The 24,262-nt window shown below is 48.5% G+C and overlaps 1 protein-coding gene across 4 annotated transcripts in view; it reads left to right on the top strand.

The window, feature by feature from the left end:
• The first annotated feature begins 25 nt into the window (after positions 1–25).
• The window catches only part of BEND7 (BEN domain containing 7), a 75,719-nt gene continuing 51,482 nt past the window's right edge, over positions 26–24,262 (top strand). For 2 of the 4 annotated variants that reach the window (XM_027121906.1, XM_027121905.1), the window contains exons 1-2: positions 26–549; positions 2,796–2,879. In XM_027121906.1, the coding sequence (XP_026977707.1) occupies positions 489–549; positions 2,796–2,879 (145 nt within the window). In that variant the 5' untranslated portion in view covers positions 26–488. The remainder of the gene's footprint in view (positions 550–2,795; positions 2,880–24,262) is intronic. The other 2 variants (XM_027121909.1, XM_027121907.1) reach the window with 2 other exon arrangements.

The following is a 24,262-nucleotide window of genomic DNA, read 5'->3' as shown; positions in this document are numbered from 1 at the left end:
GCCGCTGCCGCTGCCGCCGCCGCTGCCGCCGCCGCCGCCGCCGCCGCGTCCGGAGCTGCGCCCAGGCCGACCCGCGGCGAGCGCCCAGGGCGCCGGCAGCCCCGGCCCGCCCTCCCCGCCCCCAACTACTCGCTCCCCAACGGAAAGTTCGGCTCCGGCGGCTTCTCGCCCGGCAGCGGGGATGAGCCGGGGTCGGGGGGCGCGCTGAGCGGCGGCCAGGAGGGGGCAACTTCTCCCGGGAGAGCGCCTCCCGCCGGGCCCCGCCGGCCGCAGCCCCCGGCGGGCTCGAGTGGTTTTTCCCTTGCCTGTGCCTCCCCCCTGCGGATCCAAGAGACGGACCTAGGTCCCCGCGCTCCCGCTGCCGGGTGACAAGAGCCAGCGCCGCCGCCGCCGCCGCCTCGGCCGCCGCTCCCTCCGTCCCTCCGCCCGGCCGGCTGGCCGCTCCCGGCCGCAGCCCTTGCCCTGCCCGCCCGCCTGCCCGCCGCACCATGGAGTTCTCGGAGAGGAAGCGGAGCAGGAAATCCCAGAGCTTCAAACTGGTGAGCCGAGGTAAGCGGCTGGCCGGGCCGGGCCGGGCGGGGGGCGTGCGGGCGGCGGAGCGAGGACTTGGCGCCGCGTAAACAGCCCCCGGCCCCTTGCCCGTCGCCCGGGCCGCGCAGCCAACTCCCGCGGGGCCGGGGCTCCCGGGACCCCCCGGTCCCCTCCCGAGGGGGGGCTGCGGCCGCCGGGCGGCGAGGAAAGTTGTGCCGGGGGGAGGCAGGATGTGATTCCGCGTAAACAAGTCGGAGGGCACATCAGGAAATTAGCAAACAATGACACTTGGGGCGCGGAGAGCCTTCTTTGGTATTCCACTCTTGCGGCTCGGCGGCGGGGTGGGGGAGGACGCCTCTCCATCAGGCGGTGCGAACACCAACCCGGACCAGTGCTTGTGGTGGGTTGGGGGTCGGTGTGTTTTCCAACCCCCAAAGAGGAGGAAGAAAGGTGCTGGTGGCGTTTGGAAGATGGAGAAAGACGCTCATTAGGTGTCCAAGCCCAAATAAGAATTGTTGACATTCAGCGTCTTTTCTGGGTACGTTATTTGGCCTGGAAAGGTGTTTTGGAATAGATCACTTATCCATCAGGTAAGTATTATTAAAAAAAAAAAAATCCAGCCGACCCCTGACGATTTAACAGGTGTACACCGCAGTCTCTGGGCTTGGATTTATTTCATCGGGCGAGGGGAAAGTTGAATAGTCCTGCCTGTGGTCAGTGACTTGTTAAGAGTCTCTGTTTTTCCTGATGTGACTTCGAAAAACGATGAGAACTTAAGGGCAGATGTAAAAAAAAAATCGAAATGCATCGTGTTACCTTAGAGGCAGGTGACTTTTTTCTCCCCATCATGTCACAAGTCCCAATATTGAGTTTAGAATGCTCCTGTTTAAGTATTGCCTTTGAATCAGCTTGAAGTCAGAACCAAACCAGAGAACCTGTCCACTTTGGTCCTCTGTTGTTTTATCTAGCATGGGCATCAGAGCAGAGAGCAAGGCGATTGTGTTACCAACCTGGAGAAGTCCCATGTAAGCTGATGAAAATTAGAGGGCGATTGCAATTTCCAGCTAAGCTGAGCTAACTATGATGCAGATTCAGTAAAGCCTGCTTTGGGTTACTCTGAAAATGGTTTGATTATAGACATTTTGGAGATCTACTGCTGTTTCCTCCTGTTGAGTTCGGATACTGTTTAATGAAAAAAGCCTGAAGTAGTTTTACGTATTCAAAATATTTGGCTTTTCCTTGTCTCTACGTACATTTTGTTCCCCCAGCAGTGTTGATTGCTCAGTCATTTGTACTTTAAAAGTCCCTCCATATTTGACTGGCCTGTTGGTCTATCTGATTCATTCTGGAATGTAGGCTGCTTTCTTATTTATGACCTCAGGAAACCTACTACTTTATCTTAAAAGTGAGAGGAGTTTTGTAGACCTTGTCCTGGGAGGTCTAAGGCCCCAAAAAGGGAATCGCTGTTAACAAGGGACCTAGTCTAGTTTCTTACCTAAGCGATCCTACTTTTTAGAAACAGACAACTGCCAAAGCACAGTAGCCTCTATAGAGAAGCTTGTAAAATACTGTGTCTTAAAGTTTGACTGACATAGCAAGTTTGTTTTTTTCCTTTTTTTAAAAAAAATTATGGGTCTGATTTTTCTCTCTGCTCTGCAGGTGCATTTTTAGAACGTAAACGGTTGCATATTAAAGTGCAGTAGCTGAACGCAAGACTCACTTTCTTATCCAAATTATACTATACTTGAAATAACAACTCAGTATTTTTCATGTGTGCTTGCCTGTAAGCTGCTCAAAGCCTGGGGTTTTTCTGGGTAAACTGAGAGTACCAGGTAACTCGAAAGCATACTATTCATCTCCTCATGAAAATGGGTTGTAGAGATAAATTTGGCATCTTCCCCTGGCCTCTGATTGGGCAAGCTTCTTTCTATTCCTTGTAAACATACTTGTCATTTGGAAGAAAAGAAGCCTCGTATGTAATTGGCATCCGTGGGCCAAATTTCCTGCGAAAACTGTGTGATCAAGCAGAAACGTTTTCTAAAGTCATAGTAATAATGTCAAGTCTGTGTACTTCTCCAGAGTAAGCGAAGTTGTAGGGATGACCATGACTACAAATTCTGTGATTAACTGAGTTCTCGAAAATTATATTTATAAATTAAAGTATAGCTTATACCTACTATATATAATGAGATGCTAGTCTTTCTTGCTGATTCACATCTTGTAGGTCATTAGAATTCTAATTTTTCGTTGTCTTCTTACCCCAGATTATCACCATGAGGTCTGTAAGATCTCAGAATTCAGCACCGATGTTAATGGGAAGGCCAAAGAGACACAACCCATTTTTTTAGGTAGGTTCTCATGTCAATGAATTTCTCAGCAAGACAGCATGGCCATTTGCAATTAGAGAGAAGGAAAAAAAAAAAAAAAAGATTGTGCCAGAATGGGAAATGTCTGCCATTGCTTCGTGTCTGACATTCTTTTCAAGACCTTTTATTGTACGGATTGCCAATATATCCCTTATTAACATTGCTAAAAGTTGTAATTTCAGACATAAATGTTTATTAGTGTCTACACACAGTGCTAATTATCACTCACACCCAGAGCCAGGTGCTGACCGTGCAGTTCTGTGGCTCTGCGTTCGCCCCATTTACATTGCATATTCACTGGCATGCTTCACCGGCAGTAGTTTGTGTAATTGGGGTATTACATCTTTGACATCTGGGTAACAGAAATTCAATTTCCAAGAAGCTGCTATTTGTTTGGTTCTGCCTCTGCCTTGGGTGGGACAGAGGATTAATATGCTGTCTGACGATAATGTCCCTTCACCTCTGTGGCCTGGTTGCTAATCCTGCCACGACAAAATTAAATTAACTCTCCAGCCAAAAAGCGGAAGGAAGAGAAAAGTGTGATTGTCCGCCGAACCACCTCTTGATAGGACTAGCGATCACGGAGCCGCTTCTCATCTGTCTGGCTTTGTTTTCATTTCACACCAGCATCGGTGGTCAGAGAGAAGAGCCACACTTTGCTCTCCCCACCCTCCTTCCCAGCTCACCCCAGGGCCAGGCAGAGCCAAGCAGCATCTTGGAGGCCATCCGACGAGAGTAGCTGCGTGATGGATAAGTAGGTCCCCCAAGATGATGCCCCTCTCTCCAAGTGTGGTTTTTGGTGCACATACTGTACCTGAGGGGCCTTGCCTGTGCAGTTTGTTATTTGCAGACCATGAGCCCCAAATTAAACGATTTAGGGTTTTGCCACGAAGAATGAAGTACCCGTGAGGTTAGAGTGGAGGGTACATCGTGGCGCTTGGCCTTCACCTTGCCCGTCCCCAATACCTCCTCGAGCCCCAGGGGCAGGGTGAGAGCCAGGTGCCGCACACGAGGAAGCAACACGGGAGACTGTCCTGGCAAGAGCCATTGAAAGCAAGGGCCAGAATGGCCGTATCTCTGGGGAGAGTTGATAGGTCTTAAGGAAGCAGGATGTGTGCTCAGACCCAATGTACTGCCAATTAAAACAACGAGGAAGCCAGGCAGTGGGGCGTTCTCACTCTTTTGCTTTGAGGAAGAGAAAGGGTGGGTTGCAAAGGACCAAGGAGTCAAACAGATAATGAGTAGAGGTAAAAGAGGAGGGAAATAATGGCATTTCTTCCACAAGTGAGCACCAGAGGCACGCGAATCTTTCCATCCAGGCAGAGAGCGTGACTGAGGCCAGCACTGTTCTTAGCACCTGTTTACTGTTCAGAGGTCTAGAACCCAAAACGTTCACAGTCAAGCGAAACGCTAAGACCCAGCAGGAGGATATTCCTGCATTGTACTCTCTTCAGTTCCTCCAGCTTACTCAGAATCCTGTATTTTCAGTTCCCTAAACTCGATCGGTTGGAAATTCTATATATCAAAGCACCACCCGATCTAACCATTTGAAATGAAGAACTTGCCTATTAGTAGAAAAACGTGCATTTATCATATAAAAAAGAACATCACATCCTTGGTTTCGTTCATCCCCAACAAAGCAGGCTTTTCCCCCCTTTCTGCTCCCTACTTGAAAAATGGTGAGGGCGCTATACAGTAGGTGGATTCTGGGTACGAGAGAGTGAAGGATGCAGAGCGGGAAGATGCTAGCGCTCGGAATTCGGTAAAAGGTAAACTCTCCACGGGGCAGGGCTGGCTTCGTTTTTCCTAGCTCGAGTCCAGGAAGATAAGAGAACATCAGTGAAAGGCCAGGCTTGGGATAAGTTTCTCAGTTGTTGGTCAGGGAGGCCTTTGACATCAAGAGACAAAAGATGGACCAGCATAAAATGCCTGGGTTATTCTCAGTCTTCTGCTCATTCTGGGAAAAGTGTGATATGGTTCCCAAAGAACATTTCTCTTTTGCGATCTTCAGGTCAGTTTGGAAAAGAAAAAAAGTGGAAGAGCAAACGATGACACAAACCTGATATCTAGAGTAATTGAGAATAGTTACTGATAGCATATGAGAATCAGAATTCTGTTGTTGACAGTGTAATAAAGTGGACTTTTATTTAGCTAATAGTTCTTATTCACAAATGTGAATCATGTTTGTTTCGTAAATGGCTTGAGTCTACCCATAATATTACTCATTATGGCGTAGAATTCTGCGTGAGGTCCGTGACATCCAAGGGAGTCTGTTAGCAAAATAGCAGAACTGTTTCACCTATGACGCATTCCTCACACGTGGCCCTCGGGATGCTGTATGGGATTTTCTGTGTTCACACGTACATATGTGTCATCTTGGGTACTATCTGCGCCTATAAGATTACAGTTCATGTCTCAGGGGAAGGGAACGCTCCAGAATCTGGCAGAGGTTCCCACCTCAAATCCGTTTCCTAGAATATTTTCAGGCTGGTGATTCAGGCAGCACATCCAGCGAGGCAGGATGGCTCCATGGTGTGAATGGCTTGCCTGAGCGCTTTGGGTGTTCCTCACACATTTTTAACTTGATAACGGGATCCGAAGAGGTTACTTTACCCTGCGGACATTGGCTTTGTCAGGTTGGCCGTGATGGGCCACTATAAAGATGGGGTCACTATTTTGGAGGAAAACAACTTAATTCGTTTTGATCAATTCAACAGGTGTTTTTTTGAGAATACATGACGAACTCAGCACTTTTCTAGAGTGGCAGTGGGGTCAGGGGAAACCAAAGAAGTGGATAGGACAGGGACCCTGCTCTCAAGGATTAAAATCCAGTTGGGGTGATAGGACAAATTCAGGACACAGCGAAGGAGCGAATTTCGGTCACCCGTAACAGCTGCGGTTGTCTGAGTGCTTGCTCTGTGCCCGGCACTGAGTCCAGTACTTGACGTGAAGGATCTCATTTACTCCTCAGAGCAAATCTGTGAGCGTTATCGCCATCCCTGTTTTGTAGATGAGACTGAGAGGTGTCAGGTGGGCTGCCACGGGTCTCCCAAGGGACAAGCGCCACAGCCGGGACCCCACGCAGGTCCCCCTGAGCTGGAAACACCCCACCGCACGCACAGCGTGTGTGCATGATAAATCGCAGACGTGAACCTTCAGGGCGATGAGCAAAAGCAGAGCTGGGAGGGAAGGGTCACAGTCAGGGTCGGGTGGAAAGCTCTGGAAGGGGGAGATCTCGAACCAGGGGAGGATTTGGGTAGGCAGAGGGGAGTTGGAGAAGATTCCAGGTGGGAGGGGTGATGTGAGTCTCGGTAGAGAGCCGAGCATCGCTGTCATCGGACCTTAAGGGCCAGGTGCACTTTGTCGTTTGGACAGCGCCGGCGCATCTGTCGTCCCACGACTTTACGGTGGACCCGTGCGGTAGCCTGGGCGGTGTTGTTATTCCCATTCCCCAGAGGAAGAAACTGAAGCTCAAGTGACTTGCTCCTAAGGAGCAGAACCTGGAGTAAACCCAGGTCTCCTATCCAAAGATCTTTTGCCTCCGCCTGGTTGAGCCAGGCAAATCCCAGGGATCATCGGAGAGGCCTCAGCCGGCAGCAGGGCACTTTTAGGAAGTATTTTAATGCGACAATGAACTTACTCTTCATAACTATAATACAAACATTCCATCAAATCTTTTATATTTGGATTTTGTTCTAGATTTACTATTGTAATAGATAAATAGGAAACATGTCTGTGTTTCAGCTGTCTGGTCCATTTATTCATTCAGATATTTCTTGCCCTCCAGATACGCGTCGGGCCCTGGTCTAGCTAGTTGTTCTTTTTAATATAAAGTCTGTGCCACAACTTTCAGAAGCTGAAGCTCAGGGTACGGCCGCCAAGCCAAGCGAGCAGGGTGTAGGCCTCTGATACTTTGAATCTCTTTTCAATGGCTTTCTTGATGACAGCGGCCTCTGCCAGGGTCCCCAGAGTCTCGAAATTCTCTTTGGGTTGGAAATGCAGCCAACAAGAGTAGGTGTCATTCATCGAGTTTGCTGTGTGTCGGGTACCATGCTAAGAGCTTTGGTTTTTTTGGCCGCACTGCACGGCTCGCGGGATCTTCGTTCCCTGGTCAGGGATTGAACCTGGGACCACGGCGGCAGTGAAAGCACCGAGTCCTAACTACTGGACCTCCCCGGGAGTCCCCATGCTAAGAACTTTGTTACCCCATTATTTGTCCCATAAAAGATATGATTATTTCCACTTCACAGACGAGGAATTTGAGGATTTCACAAAGCAACTCAGTGACAGAACCAGGATACAAACCAGGGTCTGTCTGTCTCCAAAACCATGCCCTTAAGCACGGGAAAGGCTCGTGCAAATGAACTCCTGGCTGGGACCCCAATATGTACAGAAGTGGAAGGGGAGTGGGGCAGCCAGGAGCAGGCGGAAGAAGCCCAGAGCACCTTGTCCCATGTCCTGCCCTCCTCTGCCAGCCTCTGCAGAACTGTCAGGGTGCCCTCACCACTGTGTAACAGCCTCTCGTCCAGACGGTTTCCGAGAATTCCTGCGGCGCTGAAAGTGTACCTGGTTCTACCGTGGGTCCAAAAATGGCTTCAAAAACAAGAGCAAGCAAAGTCCGATTTGAGAGCCTCTTGAGGAGACCTAAACACTGATGGCTTCTTTCAGTGTAAGTGCACATAAGTACCTGTGCTTCTGCAGCTGTGGGTGCAGACTTAGTTGTCCTTGGAGAGCACTTACTTTATTGCCTGAAGTTCTGGAGCATTTGCTGCTAGGCCTGTCTCATACTTCCATTAATCACTGAGTTCATATCATAACCACACCATGAGGTAGGTGTTATGTCCCTTAGACAAATGGGAAGCTGAGCTCAGAGATGACAGTGACCTGCCTGAGGTCACACAGGAATTAGTAGCTGGCCCCGCTTTAAATCGGGTGCTTTGACATCTAGTTCTGTCCTCTTTTCCTTAAGCCAGAGCGGCCTGTCCTCCCCGTCCCCTTCTGCCCACACGAGCTGATCTTAGTATGTAATTCATTATTCTCTCCCCTGCTCAGAGACTTAAGTGCCTTCTCGTGGATTCTAGGGTCAAGGTGAAATCCCTTAACTGAGTCTTGAGTATCCACAGTCTGCCCCTAAACTGCATCACCATCTTCGACTTTGATGTAACTTACCTCCCTGGAATCCAATTGCCCACCCCCAGCAAAGTAGGACTTCCAGGTGAGAAAGGGGGCCCCACCACAGGTAGAAGGAAAGGGGGCGGCCAGAGGCTTGGGCACGGGGAAGCCCGGGACCCATTTAGGAAGAGAGGAACTAAGGTTTGTTTAACATCCACCAAGGTCGGAAAACCCCAGCTTGAATCTCAGGTTAACAGTTCAGCACACCTCGGACAAGACTCTGGAGGGTTTCCTTTATCTTCCATAATGCAATACTGGTGGTGGTCCTGAGCCCCTCATCGGATGCCCTGACAGCACACAGGATGTCCTATACGGTGAAACACTTTTTCAAACTAGAAAATGCTGTATTCTTATTTTTACCCCCTTCTCCCTTCTCCTCTGACTTAGAGGTTATGCTTTCTTCTTGGACACCTCAGCACTAAACAGGAACACCGCTCTCCCACAGCACTTACCATGGACTGCCTAGTAGTTCCTCATTTTTGTACGTGCCTTTGCTGTGCTCCAGGTCACCCCAAACACTTCCCACGTTGAATTGTGGTCGTTTTTGCCCCATCTCTCCTCATGTACATTGGAGGATCACAGAGCAAGTGGGACCTGGATTCTGTCTTGAATCCTTTAGACCACTTAGCACAGCATTTTGTTTGATCACAGTAGGTACCCAAATTATCGGTACTCAAGTCTGCGTTATCTCATTGCATGAGTATACTGGATACGGTTGCATAGGACTCTGAAGATTTGCTTTAAAATATTCTACCGTGGGCTTCCCTGGTGGCGGAGTGGTTAAGAATCCGCCTGCCAATGCAGGGGACAGGGGTTCAATCCCTGGTCCGGGAAGATCCCACATGACGAGGAGCAACTAAGCCCATGCGCCACAACTACTGAGCCTGCGCTCTAGAGCCTGCGAGCCACAACTACTGAGCCCCCGTGCCTCAACTACTGAAGCCCGCACACCTAGAGCTGGTGCTCCGCAACAAGAGAAGCCACGGCAATGAGAAGCCCGTGCACCACAGCAAAGAGTAGCCCCTGCTCGACGCAACTAGAGAAAGCCCGTGCACAGCAAAAAAGACCCAACGCAGCCAAAAATAAATAAATAAATAAATAAATAAATAAAATATACTACCGTCTTGAGATTTTAGAGACAGTTAGCGAACCAGAGATATGCCTCATTTAACTGAAGAAGCTTTGGTCATGTACTAAGCTAGCGTAGAAATTGGGGATTTCTGTTGTTGATGGGTAAGAGACAACTCGAAATATAATATTTTTTTCAAATCTAGAAAAGACCAAAAAGGAGAGGAGCTCGCATATGAAAGCAGCGGCATGTTGCAAACCCAAACTGAAAAATAACATATGTTCTGCTGGCTCCGAACTCCGCTGTGATTTTGGGACACCTTTATAAAGGGGCTGAGGACTGTCCTGTCCTGTTTGTAAGCCCATGTTTAGAACTGATTGTCTGGTTCTCCACCTGCAGTACGTTTTCCTACCTGGATTTAAGAAAATCCATGCATTAAGTAGCAGCAGACCTTGGTGAATGGCCCGTTTGGGAACCCTGCCCCAACCCCATCGCACAACTGCACGCACCTGTCTTTCCGTTTCTCATAAGAGCTCGGTGTGGGTCAGCAACCGCCGTATAAGTGAAACGTGTGATGGCTTGTGAGAGTTGGCTTTTCCAGTAACGATCATGACCGCATCGCTGAAACAGAGAAATCTTCATGAGGGACAGAATCTAAGAAGGTGTCTTAACAGTTTAGCTTCCCTGGTTCCCATGGGAATATGGATGTTTCCTTTTGGAGGAAAAGAGCCCGGCCATCCATAAGGTGAAAGAAAGACTCCGGAACAGTGGGTTTTGCATCTCAAAGTTGAAAATAGATCTAGGACGTTTATGCAACAAGTCTGTTATTCTTGAAAGTAACAGATTCTTGGAGAGAACACTACCTGGGAAGGAATGTTAGTGCAGTAGCAGGATGCACGCCGGGACCTCTGGTGACTGAGGCAGGGGGCGCATGGAGGGCCCCTGGAGAGTCGCCCCCTTGCCTGAACCTCCGGTTGTCTGTGGCTTTCAGATTAGGACCCAGATGACAGATAAGACCCTGCACGAGCTGCCACCTGCCTGCCTCAAGCTTAGTCCTGACACTGCCCTTCCCACCAAACCACTTCCCACTCCTGCAGCGGCCTCACTTCCCCTCTTTACCTCTTCGCCTTGGTGGCTGCATGGACCACCTCCTCTGCTGGCAACCCCGCACCTGCACCGTGCTCCCTTCGCTTTGCTTGGCTGTCTTATCCCTAAAGGCTCCAAGTTGACTTCCTCCAGGCAGTCTTCTCTGATTTCCCCCTCCCCTCTCCTTCCACAGCATCTCTACCAAAGCAAAGGCACTGCCAGTTTACTTCTGTCTCGCCCTCCCGGGTTGGAAACTCCCTCACGGTCATCTCTGTGTCCCCAACGCCCAGCACCACACTGGTCACATCACAAACATCCAAGGATGCTTGGCGAGTGTGCCAGGAGCCCGATTTCAGATTAAAAATAAAGTAGCGAGATCAGCCATCTTGAAGCTTTATCATTCACCTCTTTTACCTCCCAGCTCCCATCCTGGCTGCACGAGGTGAAAATCTACACATCCTCCTTAGTAGCTACCTGGACCTCACATGGCAGGAGTAACATACACCAACACTGACAATGGAACAGTTACTTTTCATTACACATTTTTTCCCCCTTTCTTACTAGGTTAACAGCAGGCCCCCTTTTCTTTCTTTATTTTTGGCCGAGCCACACGACTTGTGGGATCTTAGTTCCTGGACCAGGGATCGAACCTGCGCCCCCTGCAGTGGAAGTGAGGAGTCTTAACCACTGGACCGCCAGGGAAGTCCCCAGGCCCCCCTTTTAAAGTTTAACTTGGGAATAGGACGCCCTTGTGTGTATCCCAGCCCCCGCCCCCAGGGCCTCGCAGGCTTAAGCTGCACGGTGTGAAGGTGCCCCTGGGATATTGCAATGCCGTGGGCTTGGCATCTGCTCTGCTGCTCCCAGCCTACAACCACCTCTACTAACTGCCTTGCCCATGAGATCCTCTGTTGACCCCTTGAGTCTCAGCTTGAATTCCTGCAGGGCGAGACTTCAAGCTTCCTGTGTTCCCAGTGCACGATACCTGGCACCAAGTAGACTCTCGATCGCTAATTTTGGATAAATGAATGAGGACCCTGTTAAGACATGTTAAAACGTAGTTTGCCGCCAGTTATTAGCTGATCCGAGTGGGACAGTGTGTTGAGCCGAGACGGTTTTCTTGGGCAGGACTGTCCTGTGCGTGGAAGGAGGTCTAGGTCTCACCCTCTGAATGCTGGCGGGTCGGGAGCATCTCACCCAGTCATTGTGATGATCGGGACTGCCCCCAGCACACGCGGGCCAGAGCGCGGTCCTTAGCAGGCCAGGGGTGTTGGGTCCTTCAGCTCTGAGTGGAGAAAAACTATTGCATTGCCATCGACTGGATGCCCTTCCCTCGCCGTTCTCTCTCAGATGCCCGTATGAAGGGGGATAACAAATGACAGAGGCTGTGACGGACCAGTTCAGCTGCATCACCATCCCGAGAAGAGAGAGATCAAAGGGCACATTCCATTCAAGGTCAGGTTACTGTGCCTCCTTTCCGCACAAAGGACAGCTTATTGCCGGCATATTTGATCATATATTTTAAAACCATTAAGAAGTTTAGACAGATTTTCTTTCGAGATTCCAGACAATCAGTATCCTTGTAAATAAGAATCCATTAAATGGTTTTCTTGGTGTTGTATTTTTTTCCGAGCGTGTACAGATATACACTGTGTTATTTGAATTCCAAGGGTTTTACAATGTTTTTTTTTTTTTTTTTAACTTGGAAATCAAATTTTATATCTGAAAGGTTAATGGAGAAAACTGATTATGCTATCTGGTAACCAAATGTGTGATGAGACGTTTGTCTCTGTAATTAACAGCAAGGGACTTTTATAGTTTCAAAAAATGGAATGCTACATAGAGTATTCTGTGAGCATTTGTTTGGACGAGGTGTCCAAAACAGAGATGTTTATGGATGATATAAAGTTGAACTGAAATGTAATGCAGGTGTCTGCTGTGCATCTCACAGAATTTCTCATTGTCGAAATGGAAGGCAGAAGATTAATAACTTGACTTTGTCATGATAAAATAAGTAATGTGTTCTTGGAACAGTGGTATGTAAGTTACTCCGTAATTCCAAGAATTTTTTTCTGTTCCAGGAATAATATCCTGAACAATCTATTTTTATAGAAAAAGTTGATGCAACATAATAGCCTATGAAGTTGCTTGTATGGCTAAAGGAATTATATCTCAAACGTGACTTGACACCCACACATAAAGTATAAAGAACCCCACAGAAACGCAAGGTTAAGGCACATCTTTTTTTTTTTTTTGCGGTACGCGGGCCTCTCACTGTTGTGGCCTCTCCCGTTGCGGAGCACAGGCTCCGGACGCGCGGGCTCAGCGGCCATGGCTCACGGGCCCAGCCGCTCCGCGGCATGTGGGATCTTCCCGGACCGGGGCATGAACCCGTGTCCCCTGCATCGGCAGGCGGACTCTCAACCACTGCGCCACCAGGGAAGCCCTAAGGCACATCTTGAAAGGAAGAAGTCAGGAGGTGCAAAAGTAAAGGTTCTTCTGTGAACATTAACTCACCCTCCTCACACGTATATAATTTTTTCAATTACCAGCAAGACTTTAATGGGCACCTTAATAAGCATCGTGTGAAATACGGTGGAACAGCGCTTGCTGTGGGAATGGGGGCTCCAGAGAGCCCTGTGAGCTGTTTAACTCCGCCCTGATAGCCGGAGCAGTGCAGCCGTGAGGGGCCCAGACCTAATCCACCTTCCTCTGGTTCCCTTTGGTCATTTTGGGTAACTCAGTCTTATCCTTTGTGAAATGGGGGAAACGGTGCCCTGTCTGTCGTCTTCGATAAACTAGGAAGGCGCTGAGGATGAGACGCGTTCCCTTGGGAGAGCTTGCCTAAAAGACACGATTGACTCTAGGCACCAAGTGGCCTCATCTTGCAAACCCCACGCCCCACGGAAACAGGGAGAACTTCCGTCACAGATGTTGGTTGACGCCTTGTACATCAGTAGTGTTTTGGGGTTTCTTTTTCCGCAGCTTTCCTCAACAGTAGCGTCCCAGCATAGCTGATACTAGAATTAACCCATTCCTGTATCCATTGGTAGGTCTTTATTGAGCAGCCCCTGGTGCCAGGCTAGGAGATTTGACAGCCCACTAGGGTGTGACAGGAACACAGAACCAGGGGACCTCACCTGGGGAGTTAAGGGATGTGACCCTTGAGAAGAGGACATTTAAGCAGAGAAAGACCTGAAGAGTAAGTATGGGGATGGGGCCGAGGCTGTGAGTCGGCCAGGAAATGACAGGGCCCCCAGAGCCGAAGACCTTCCTTAGAGCTGACGCAGGGAGCCCTCTGGCCGTCCAGGACAGTCGCTAACGGGATTCGGATTTAATTGTCCTGAAGCGAGGCCTGGGCGCTGGTATTCTGTCACAGTTGTCCAGGTGATTCTACTGTGTGTCAAGACCCCAGAGCCGCCATCTAGAACGAGGCGAGACGTGGCAGTAGCCAAGGCTGGACGGGCCCCCAGCGCGAGCGCTGGCCCCCATCCCCAGGTGGCCGGCATCCCACCGAGGCAGGCCACGACGTGATGCGGTTTGCATTTCTGAAAGATCACCCTGGCTTCAGGATGGACGTGTCTGGGCGGGGAGCAGTGCTGAGGGCTTTTGGCCGTAGCCCCATCAGGTGGTAATGGGAGGCGAGTGGAAGGACTGAAGAGCAATCTAGAAGTTATAATAAGCAGGACTCGGTGATTAATTGGCTGTGAGAGGGGAGGGATGGGAAATGAGGCCCAGGTTTCTGGCTTGGACAGCGGGTTGGTGCTATTTATTAAGGCTCGGGGGTCGTCATAATAAAATACATTTTTGGATGTGATTTTAAGGTTGCTCTTGAAATGTGCAAGTGGAGCCGTCCAGTGGGCAATTGGATATGTGGCCTGGAGCCCCGAAGTGGGATCAGGGCTCCCGCAGACAGATGGTCGCTGGAACCAGAGAGAGGCTGGGGGATCCAGGAAGTGTGTGGAAAGGCCCCGGGGAAACTTGGCATTTAAGGCAGTGGCCGTGACCTGTAAGTGCGTGGTCAAGTCAATTTAGCAGATTGTCACCAACAGGAACAAGAAGAAGAAGAGAGATAGAAAATATCAGAGTGTCTTGCGTGCAGGAAGGATACATTTGTGAAACTTTGGTTTTCTTGCTGTGAGTCACAATCAAAAAAGTTTGGAAGCCTCTGATTGAAGTTGCGGTTGCCTCACCCCTGGAGATTTTCCCTTGGCCTCACGCAGGGAAGGCGACCACTGCCAACCTCCAGGTGCCTTTGGGCCCAAAGTCATCAGAGTTTCTTGAGATTCTTGGAAGAGAAAGGTGCTGTGAATGTGATCCGTTTTCATCATCATTAACATTATTTACATTGAAGATGAAACTGTATGACAGCATGTGTATTTAAGTTGGAATATTTTTAAAACTTTAAATGACTGAAGAAATATAATACCGCCAGTCCATAATCTTGTTCATCCTTAACTGACCCACGGTGTAAATATGTGAATTAACATCTCAGTCAGGAGGGGGGATGTGTACTTCTGTACTAGCATTCTTTTTGAGTTTTCTGTACAGTAGAGCAGAGGGTCAAGATTTCAGATTATATTGAAAAGGATTGTCTCTTTCCAGACAGTAAATTATGAACATTTTCTGTCATATTGAATGAAGGCAAGATTTTGGTTATGCTACTCTGGGAAAATGGAAGCAGCCCTTGATCTACAATCTTGTTATGTTTTTCCCGTGTGTACTGTCAGCCTTCGAAGACTTTTGCTTTATGTTTCACAGAACCATGAACACAAAAAAATTCTTCTTCTCCTTTTTCCAAGTTAAAATATTTGGCTTTTGTAGAACCAACAGGACTCACATGAACCACGTTTTGAATTTATAGGACACGTCTGAGCCGTCTTCTTTTAGTTTGAAACAGTACAAGTAAGTTGGACTCCATAAACATAGCTTGGTCCAAAGGTTTCATTGTTTCCACCATGTGTATTAAGATAAGTAGGGGGTTAAGGTGCTGACTACTTCAAACAGCGCCCAGCGCAGGTCACAACAGCTTCCTGGATGCCACGCAGAGGGACTGTTTTGTGGATGGAGCCCTTCCTGCCATCCAGCTAGTTCGTTTCCCGAGCGTCTTAATAGAGCAGTGAGGCTCATGGACCTTGGAGTGTGGTGGGTCTCTAATTTCTAAACTCAAAGCCTCTGTTTTCTCCTGGGTAAGATGTATTCATAACATCCGAACCTCTTAGCTTTGTGATCAGGACTAAGTGTAGGCAGCATGCTCGCCAGAGGGCCTGGTGCATACTAAGTGCTCCATAAATGGTAGCTTTAACACTTTTCCCCCGAAGTACGTCCAAATTCCTTTAAAAAATACGTGGCTTGGGCTTCCCTGGTGGTGCAGTGGTTGAGAATCTGCCAGCCAATGCAGGGGACACGGGTTCGAGCCCTGGTCTGGGAAGGTCCCACATGCCGCGGAGCAACTAGGCCCGTGAGCCACAACTACTGAGCCTGCGCGTCTGGAGCTTGTGCTCCGCAACAAGAGAGGCCGCGAGAGTGAGAGGCCTGCGCACCGCGATGGAGAGTGGCCCCCGCTCGCCGCAACTAGAGAAAGCCCTCGCACAGAAACGAAGACCCAACACAGCCAAAAACAAATAATTAATTAACTAAATTAAAAAAAATACATGGCTTGTAATGAGCTCCAAAAGAAAGTCATCTTAGGCCTATATCCCAGGGGTTGCAAAATATGCCCCACCCCGGCCCCTCCTTCCTTGACCTTCTTTTGCTGCCGTCTCTGGCCACCTACTTCCCCTTCCTGCCCAGCTTCATCTTTCCTGGGTGACTTAGAGAAGATTTTTTTATGTCCAAAGCTGCCTCTACCAGTTGCCTTATACCCAGCTTTACATTCCCACAGGGAGAAGATGGTACATCTTTTTTTTTTTTGGTTGCACCGGGTCTTAGCTGCAGCAGTAGGCAGGCTCCTTATTTGCGGCTCCGGGGCTCCTTTAGTTGCGGCTCGCCAGCTCCTTAGTTGCGGCACATGGGCTTCTTAGTTGTGGCATGTGAACTCTTAGTTGCGGCATGCATGTGGGATTTAGTTCCCTGACCAGGGATCAAACCCTGCATTGGGAGCGCAGAGTATTATCCACTGCGGCACCAGGGAAGTCCTGAGAACCACTGTTAACAACATGTGTGTGTAAAAAGTACACGTGTGTGTGTTATAAAAAGGAAAATTGAATCATCCTGTATAACGTTTTGTAACTTTTGTTTTGCTTAACCAAATCTCCATCTGTTCCACACAGGTTGAGTGTCTAGTTTGAGCCAAGTAGTTAGGCCCTGATTATCCAGTGGTGGAGGAAGTAATCATGGTCTCAGACGTCGTGGAGTTTCTGGTTCACCCTCACTTACTTCCAAATGACTATAAAACGTCCACTTCATTCTTTACAGACATGTAAAGATATACTGTAATCTCATTGTACTGATATGCCCTAATTCACTTATCTAACGCTCACTGATCGATGTCTGGGTGGTTCCCAGTGTCTCCCTAGCAAAATGATGCTACTGTGAATGTCCTTGTACTTGTGTCATGGGTACTTGTCTGAACGTTTCTGTAGGATAAATGCCTGTGAATGGAATTGCCGAATTCCCTCCAAAAAGATCCCCCAACAACAGCCTATGAGAGGGGACCGTAATCCTACACCTTCACCCAAAATGGGCTTTATGAATCTATAGTTTTTGCCAAATTAATAGATAAAGAATTTCACATTATTTAACTTCCATTACATTAATAATTAGGGACCTTAAGAGATTTGAACTATTTATTTCTCGTGTGAATTGCACGTTCACGTCCTGTGCCCATTTTCCATTGTCAGTACGTGTCCTTTTCTTCATTGACTTATAAGACCTCTCCCGTGTATTTGGGAGTTTAGCTCTTTGGCTTGAGTATTCCTGAACATTACTTGAAGTGGTGGCTTCTGACCTACCCACTTAATGTGGCTGGAATTACAGTCCATGTCTGATGAAGCAACGTTGTATTGGGAGGCCATGTTGTATTTACTGTAAAATCAAAGTTTTCCATGTTATAAGAACACTTGGGGGAGAGGGAAGTAGATAAACTCTCTGAACTGGTTGGGTAGCTATAGTGGTATCATCGCACTCTCTTCTTCTCATAGAAGTTTATTCTCCTCTGTAGATGTTCTTTGAGGGACACGTTTGAGAAGCAGTGTGACAGTCCATTTTGATTCATTTCCTGGCATTTCTCTGCTCCCCTGGCCCTTCTTGCCCGTCTTAAGCCCTTCTTGCCCTTTCTGCTTTGAAGGCCTGTTTTCCAGCCTGGACCCATGGCATTCTGTCTTGGGACCTGTCCTGGCGTCACCTCCTCAGCCTTGATTAAAAAGAGCTCTGGCCTCCAGCCCTGGTGCGCCTGCCCACGTGTTAGGAGAGAGGCCCTGGGTCCTTAGAATCATTGTGCATCCATTTGGGTCCCGTGCTAGGCTGTAAACTCCTGCAGGGGAGAGACCGTATCTTGTATTTTTTTTCTTTTTCTCTCTCTGCTCCCACAGTATCTCATATTTAGTAGTAGTACAGTAAATGTTTATTGAATGGATGAACGAAACTGGTATTATCTAAATAGATTTGAAAGGAACCTCGTTGTCCTTTCAGTGAAAACGCCATGTACGTGCTGAGCGGCTTAATTATTTTCCACCTAAAACTTCAGCTGAACGGGAGGGAGGGTCCTCCAGCACGTGGCAGCACGCAGGCGGGTTAACGCCTCCTGTTCAGAGCTTTTGTCAGTGGCGTTTAGACCCCGTTGTGTCCTAGAATGGACTCCAAAGGCTGTTTCAGGACTGCGGGTTCCGGCACGTTCTCTTCAGTAGAGCTCGCTTCCTCTTTATTTTGGGGGGTTCCACTTCAGATTGCTGAGGAGGGAAGGGCTCACTTGGTAACCACCGCTCTGTTCTGTAGGGCTTCTCAGACCGTTCTTGCCGAGTTAGAACCCCAGGCTTGCGTGTCCCTGGTAAACATGGCTGTGGTCCCTGGGGACGGCCAGTTGTGACCCTGCTGGCATCTGCAAGCCAACACGGGTTTGGAGTGAGGATGCCAACCCCAGGTCTGCTCAGAGCACAGAGTGTGCCCCAGATGCCTGCCTCTTTGGCTCACCTGTCAAGCCATGTGGTGAAGAGAGCCGTGGCCTGGGCCTGATGGACCCTGCCTCCTCTTTCCTGCTGTTTCTCTCACTGTTGTCATTTGACAGGTTGTAGTTCAGCCTTTTCTGCAACATGGCTCCATGCCAACTTCTACTCGTGTTTGAGAAGAGTTATTTGCAGCGTTCAGTATAAATCCTGGTCATCTTAGTATTTCTCACTGATAAACTCAGCGTTTTTCTATTTAACATATCGTTACCTGGAAAATGCAAGGAGTTTTAAAGCTTTTTTTTTTTTGAAACGTATATCCACAGTGACACACAGCCATCACCACTGTTGCCAGAACTTCTTCAACATCCCAAACAGAAAGAGTTCTTACTGTCACTCCTGCACATCTTCTGAGATGCCCCTCCTCTGTTTCTAGAACTGGAAGGGTCAGCTCTTTAGACCATAATGTCGCCCAGCCTCCTCCCTGGAAGCTACAATTTGAGTCTACTTTTTCCTCGTGGATAAAGAACAATGTCGGGCTTCCCTGGTGGCGCAGTGGTTGAGAGTCTGCCTGCCGATGCAGGGGACACGGGTTCGTGCCCCGGTCCGGGAGGATCCCACATGCCGCGGAGCGGCTGGGCCCGTGAGCCATGGCCGCTGAGCCTGCGCGTCCGGAGCCTGTGCTCCGCAGCGGGAGAGGCCACGGCAGTGAGAGGCCCCTGTACCGCAAAAAAAAAACAAAAACAAAAACAAAAAGAACAATGTCAGTAATAACTCGTAGTGTATTTGAAGATAATTAAGTCACTCAATAGCCATTTATCTCTCAGAGAAACTACCTGACTTCTTTAACCTTTCCTTGTTCCTTTCATCTTTTTCGTTGACTTTTGCACGCTCTCCTCAAGCTTCTCAACAGGCTCTTTAAAAGAGCGCAAAACCTGGACATGATGGGAGTTCCCTGGTGGCCTAGTGGTTAGGATTCCAGGCTTTCACTGCCGTGGCCCGGATTCAATCCCTGGTCAGGGAACTGAGATCCCACAAGCCCCGAGGCCCCAAAAAACCAACCAACCAACAAACAAACCAAAAACTGGACATGATACCATAGTAGGAGTCGACCCATACTGGATGCAGTGGTGACTGTCCCTCCGTGCTTTAAGTGCCTGTTGGGCCTTTGGTAGAGGTGAGTTACCCAGTGGCACCCTGGGGATGGACTTGACGGTGGGTCAGGGCACGTGAGGAGCTGGAGATGACGCGGTTCTGACCGCTGTGACCGCTGCCTGCCACGGGGACGGGGAGTCCAGGAGGAATAGACGGCCTCACTTCCCCAGCTTGGACACAAATGAGGTGATAGCTCTTTTAATGTTGAAATGAGGGTTTTGAGCTCTCTGTGTTGTTAGATTAATAGGAAATCTGGTATCTCCGAATACAATGACCTTCCACTCCCTGAATTGTTGGTGAACCCCAGGGGCTGACTTAGTCTAGAAGGCCAGCTACCACTAGTAGTAATATTCGCTGCTGCTACTACCGGAATAGTTCAGGAGCATTGCTTCATCGTCAGCTTCATGTACATTTCCAACTGCCTGCCGATTACCTAAGCTGCCTTTGTCAAAACTAGCCTCATTGTATCGCCACTTCCCTGCACCCTTCTAATTCTCTGACTGGTGTTAGCATCCATCCAGTCCCCCAAACTAGAAACCTTGGAGTTATCTTTAATTGATTCCCCTTCACATCCCACCCCCATCCCCACATCCAGTGAATCACCAAGTCTCTCTGGGGAACCTTCTTAAATGTCTCTCTTTCCATCTTATCTCTCCAGTCCCATCCCCCAGTACTGGTACAGACGGGCACGGTCACTCACATAGCCTTTAGCAACAACCCGCTGGCTGGTTTCCCCTGCCCACACCACTTTCACCATAGTTTTGCCAGATTTGTTTTTCTAAAGGAAAGGTCTGATTATTCACCATCCTTATATTAAAAGGGGTAATGAATTTTAAACTACCCAGAGATAACTACCCAGTTATCTCCAGCGCAAAATTTTTCTTCCTTAACCTGGTACCTTCCTGGGATGACCTCACTGTACGTTTCCACTTCATCACCTGCCACTTCTCTTTATGAGCCTTAAACTCCCGGCACACAGACTGCTCTTCAGGAAGAAGGGTGGGAGGTGATACAGCTGTGGCATCAACTCAAACAACAGTGAGCTTCTGTCTGGGGCCAGAAGAGTGATGTTTGCGAGGGGGCCACCGTCCCCAGCCCTGAGGGAATGGGAGGTGAATAATTTTCATGAGGGGCTGCAGGGAGGCAGGGACCTCAGAGAAGAGCTGATTTTTATCTCTAGCAAGGAAGCAGAGGCATCTGCAGATCGTGGGGCAACCTGCTACCTGGAGTTCCGGGGGCACAGAGTTAAAAGAGGCGTAGGGCCAGCAGGCTGGGGAGAATCAGGACCATTTCTTAGAACAACAAACCAGTATAAAGGGATTTGGGTAGAAGATGTTGAGAGGTTTGGAGGGGGAGTACCTTTCAATTTGGACAAGACGATTTTTGTATCTCTGGGGCCCAGGAGGTGCTTGATAAATGTTTATGGAATGATTTATTTCTGGTACTTTTTCAGTCCATCCTATTAATATATTGTTTGTGTATAACCTTAGGATCACATTTAATTCTACTGGACTTCACTCTGCTTTTGATAGAACATTTCTTTCATTTACTTAAGAAAGGTATACGGAATGCCTACTGCATGTCAACACCAGTTAATTTTTAGGGCCAAGATATGGTGACTGCTCTTCGTGAAAAGAAGGCACATAGAAACAGACATACAATGTTTACGTCCGTCAGCTCACTCTATGTTTGGGCATTACCGTCTTTTTTTCTTTTAATACCCCAAACCGTGAATAATCGTGTTCTGCGTAGTATATCTTTCTCTCCTGGCCAAGTTAAAGGAGATCCTGTATGGTGACTTGTGTGTTGCAAGACTCTGTATGTATTATATAAATTCTTTACGTAAAGGAAAGTGATCTTGTAGAGTCTTGAGGTTCAGCAAAGGGTAGAATCCAGCCTACTGTCTTTTGTAGACCTTGTCCAAAGGAGTCTAGTCAGTAAGCGCTCAAAACGTTTTTCATTTAAGGCTGTTTTACCCATAAGGCAGCCACATAGCATGGACCCATGTTAGTAAGATTTCTTACTGTTTTGTCTTTTCTAAAAAGATGCAGCCCCTTGCGGGTAAACATCAGTGAAGGCATAGTTAGGTTTGGAAAGGAATCAGGAAAGTGCACAGGTTTCCTTAGGGAATCCTGCTTCTTTAGAGCTTCCTTTTCCTGACATTTATACGTGGAGAAGACATTGCCTTAAAACTGGAAAGACAAAGAGAGGTCAACTAGTGCTTCGAATCTCAATCTCTTAATACTTCCTGCCCTTTTTTGTTTTTGTTTTGGAATCAGAGAACTCGGCTTCACTGTGACAGTCAGAATAAGCCCACTTTTTCTTTCTTTCTTTCTTTTTTTTTTTGCGGTACGCGGGCCTCTCACTGCTGTGGCCTCTCCCGTTGCGGAGCACAGGCTCCGGACGCACAGGCTCAGCGGCCATGGCTCACGGGCCCAGCCGCTCTGCGGCATGTGGGATCCTCCCGGACCAGGGCACGAACCCGTGTCCCCTGCATCGGCAGGTGGACTCTCAACCACTGCGCCACCAGGGAAGCCCAAGCCCACTTTTTCTGAGAAGGACTTTTAGAGGCGTTTGGTGCCCTGTGAACATCTTGGTAACGGAAAAACCTGCATCCCTCCTAGACTGGCCTGTGTCTCCCTAGGTTATGCCCAGCAAGGTCTGGTTCAGACTTCATTTTACGGTTCAGGAAGCTGAAGTAGAGAAAGGCAGGTGGCTTGTCTTGTATCAAGTAGCAGGTCAGCGCAGTTGGGAAGCGAGTCCAGGTCTGGGGAGCACCAGCCCCGGCCTGTCCCCTGACCCACACACCGGCGTCCGTGGTCTGAGCCTCTGCGGTGCCCCTGCTTGCCTGCAGTCTGCACCCATTCCATCCCAGTGCGTGCAGGCAGCTCAGCTTTTTCTGTTGTCCACACCTTCAGTCTTCAAGTCTCCCCGGCCCCCGGCCCTCTGCTCCATCCCTCCCAAATGTGCTTATGCGAGGATACTCTCCCCCTCTCTGCAGAGCGCATCATCGCCAGCCAGCCTGTGATCCGGTTCCAGGAGATCTTTCCCCAGGCGGTATGGTCAGGGCTGCTCCCGACTTCTCTGGCTAAAGGAAGGACAGTTCAGTTACCCATTGTCCCCTGGGGACGCCCAGCGTGTGTCCTCTAAGAAGCTCCCCGCAACCAGCCCGTTTCCAGCCTTTCCCACATCTCTCAACTTTCCTCTCCTTGACTTGGGCAGTTGTTGCACTTTGCTACGTTCCATGCTTTCGGACGCCCCGCAGTCAGACAGACCGTGCGCTGTCTTCTCAGGACGTCAGCCAGCTCCGCTGCCCTCCTTCACAGACCCCTGTTTCCTTCCTCCTCGGTCCCAGGTCCTGACTGTTGTTGTGGTTTGCTTTTAGTTTTGATTTTAGAAGAAGCGTTTCTAAACGTCAGCCCACAGCCAGGATCCCCCTTGATGCTTGTGCCTTCCTTCCTCCACCGAGGAACCTGGACTTCCACGTGAAAAGACCAAGTGTGCAGAATTCACACTGTAGTTTCAGTCTTGTAATTTTCAGAGCTACAACTTCTAGGGCCGTGAAACTAAGGTCATGACAAAGCAGATTTGCTCTTAGAAAGTTCCAGGATCCTCATGACTTCTTTCCCCGCCCAAGACAGCACTTTATCATAGAATTCAGTCCCCGCAGCAGAGGTGGAGCCTTTGGAAAGAGAGCATCCCTTTTGCTGTGATGTGTCACGGTTCATGTGCAGCAGGCAGTGACCCAGGAGCCAGGCCGTGCGCCTGTCTTCATCTGGCTTGGCCGGTGCAGCTCTCGCCAGGGATCCAGGAGGGAGGGCAGTGGCAGCCACCGGCCAGCGCCAGCTAAGATCAGCGTGCTGCAGGTGGACGCATGTGCAACGTCCTTGATCTAGAAGACCAAGAACAAAACCCCTGCAGGCAGGAAGCTCCTTCTTGCCGAAACTGCGCTGCTAACCTAGCCAGGAAGGTTTAGCTTTGGATGCTGAAACTAACACCAACCACACTGGCATACAGATTGATCTTTCAGAATTCCTCTGGGACCTCTTCCAGACACACCCTGTTCCCCAGACATCTTGAGAAACTTGTAAATTCTGCTGACTCTGCATGACTTAAATTGTGCTTGGTCATTCATTCTCATAAAATCTGGAACATGATTTGTTGTTTCTATATTGTCATTGTCGCAGGTGTTTGAAGTGAAAAGAGTTTTATTACAAATTAAAATATTTCTCCTCTCAAGCACATGCCCACACAGAGCAGAATTGTAAATTTGGAAACCTGTGTTCCTTCTGTGTTTGCTTATGTTAGATGGTAGACAGTTAATATTTTTATTATTTTAAAAATTGAAGATACTTACTTGAAAACAGTATATAAAAGTTGCCTTATATTCAGTAATGTCTTCATATATTAATTAGCTAAATATCTAACTAGACAACACAAAATACCTACATTCATTGTGCAGTTAGTGCTACAGAGAAACCTGGCTAATATGATGCTGAGTGCATTAAAACGTGATGGTATTAAATGTGCCAGATTTATCTGCAAGAGCTGTGTTTTTCCTAATAGATACTTTCTGTGGGCCTTTTCCTTTTCTTGTAGTTGAAATCGCAGGCATTTAGTAGAGTGACTGTATGAGTGTGTATACATACCCTGGCATTAGACTTTTATTTTAACACCCAGATTAGAGAGAAAAAAAAAAAACTACTTCCCTTAATCTTTGTAAAGATACTGGCTGATGACAATTTAAGAGGATAGTATGTTTGAAATAGCTCCTAATACATCTA

This window comes from Aethalodelphis obliquidens, unplaced genomic scaffold (assembly GCF_003676395.1).
Source record: "Aethalodelphis obliquidens isolate GAN/ISIS:26980383/991018 unplaced genomic scaffold, ASM367639v1 scaffold23, whole genome shotgun sequence".
Lineage (NCBI taxonomy): Eukaryota > Metazoa > Chordata > Mammalia > Artiodactyla > Delphinidae > Aethalodelphis > Aethalodelphis obliquidens.
Note: the sequence above shows the minus strand (reverse complement) of the source record. Positions and strands in the feature narration are given on the sequence as shown.